The sequence below is a fragment of the Echinops telfairi genome, unplaced genomic scaffold (genome assembly GCF_000313985.2).
Source record: "Echinops telfairi isolate 266 unplaced genomic scaffold, ASM31398v2 ScPeMD7_655;HRSCAF=1070, whole genome shotgun sequence".
NCBI classification, from domain to species: Eukaryota; Metazoa; Chordata; class Mammalia; order Afrosoricida; family Tenrecidae; genus Echinops; species Echinops telfairi.
In genome coordinates, this window is record NW_022104553.1 from 22,408,003 (window position 1) to 22,409,672 (window position 1,670).

Genomic DNA, 1,670 nt, shown 5'->3' on the forward strand with positions numbered 1-1,670 from the left:
TCCTGGGCGGAGATGGGGTGGTGGTGGTGGTGGTGGTGGTGGCTGTAATATAGACGGAACTACAAATCTCACGATGCACTTTGGCTTCGGTGAGAAACCCTTGTTTGGAGTCCCTTAGAGCCACGTGCTTAGGACTACAACTCCCAGAAGGACTAGCGCGGCCCTCAGATCTTCCCTTCTCCCGACTCCCTCTCTTCTAGTCCAAGGAATACTACGCCTTATTTGCCCACATCTGATGGTCACCGGGAGCGGGTCCTCAGCCTCTCCCAAGCTCTGGCTACAGAGGCCTCACAATGGCAGCGAATGATGACAGGTGAGGGAGTGGGGGGCTCTGGAAGTCTAGAATTCTAAAACCCAGGGAGAAGTCTGGCAATATCTGGGGATCCTTTGTTTTGTATGCGTAATGGGAGGGGCAGGGCTCAGAAATGTAAGGCCCAGGCAAAAGGAAAGTGGGGGTCGGGGCTCAAGAATTTGGGCGGAGGGGCGCGCGGGTGGGGATCAGCCTCTGGGTCTGAACGAGGAGGGGACTGGGGTCCTTATTCCTGGGTCTAAGAAGCTCGGGTCAGGACTTCTTGGTTTGAGGAAATAAGGAGGGGCCTGGAGTCAGGATTCCTGAGTATGAGAGAGGAGGGGTCTGGGGGACAGGACCCCTGGGTATTAGGGAAGAGGGGGCTGGAGGTCAGTACCCCTAGGTCTGAGGGAGGAGTGGGTTGGGAATCAGAACCCCTGGATCTGCGGGAGGAGGCTGACGGGGGGAGGGGGGGTGCGGGGAAGGGTCAGCACAATAGGACAGAACCGGCTCTGCCAACGTGCAGATTGTCATTCTCACTGCTCACTCATCTTCTCCAGGTGGAAATTCGGACGCCCGAGGAGAACCCCTCCCCCCTGCACCTCCGTCTCCACCGGACCCCACACCCCGAGCGGTCTCTCCCCCAAGATCTCCGGCGGTCAATTCCCACGTGGTGGCTTCCTCCAGCCTGAGTAGTGGGCGTGGCAGAGGCTCCGCCCCCTGGGAGTCCACGTGGGAGCCTGGCACCGCCCCTCCCGCCCTGACTCCGGCCGAGGGGGCGTGGCCCTTACGAGTTACGCTACTGCAGTCCAGCTTCTGATCCGCCCAAACGTATCAACCAAAGTGTGGGGTGTGGCACCGCCCACAGAGCTTGAGCCAATCAAGGACCCTGGGGCGTGGCCAGGGGGCGGGGGGGAGTGTCTCCCACGGCAGGGAGAGACCGGGTTTCCACAGCGAAATTTTGATTTTCCCAACGCTGTCCAAGCTTGAATTAAACCTTTGAACTTTCAGTGAACAGATTTTTTCCCCTCCCGATCTGTTTGAAGTTGCAACATTGGGGTTTCTCCTGGAGCAGAGCTGGAGTCCCAGAATGCGGGGAGGGGGGCTGGGGGAGGCAAGGGATAGACAACTGACCTCCTTGATCAGATGACGGAAGGAACTGGCCCAACTCCTGGGTCTGAGGGATGAGGGGTCTGAGGAAGGAGGAGTTGGGGGTGCCTCGAATACTGATTCGGTGATTGAAGGGGAGACTTGGAACCAGGACTCCTGGGTCTGAGGGATGAGTCTTCTGGGGGATCAGGGTCTAAGGAAGGAGGATTTGGGGGTGCCTCGGATACTGATTCGGTGATTGGAGGGGAGACTTGGAACCAGGACTCCTGGG

The 1,670-nt window shown here is 58.7% G+C and overlaps 1 protein-coding gene across 1 annotated transcript in view; it reads left to right on the forward strand.

The window, feature by feature from the left end:
* The window catches only part of PLEKHA4 (pleckstrin homology domain containing A4), a 33,113-nt gene extending 31,814 nt beyond the window's left edge, over positions 1-1,299 (forward strand). The window contains exons 16-17 of the mRNA XM_045292641.1: positions 157-313; positions 850-1,299. Of these exons, the coding sequence (XP_045148576.1) occupies positions 157-313; positions 850-1,109 (417 nt within the window). The 3' untranslated portion in view covers positions 1,110-1,299. The remainder of the gene's footprint in view (positions 1-156; positions 314-849) is intronic.
* The last annotated feature ends 371 nt before the right edge of the window (positions 1,300-1,670 follow it).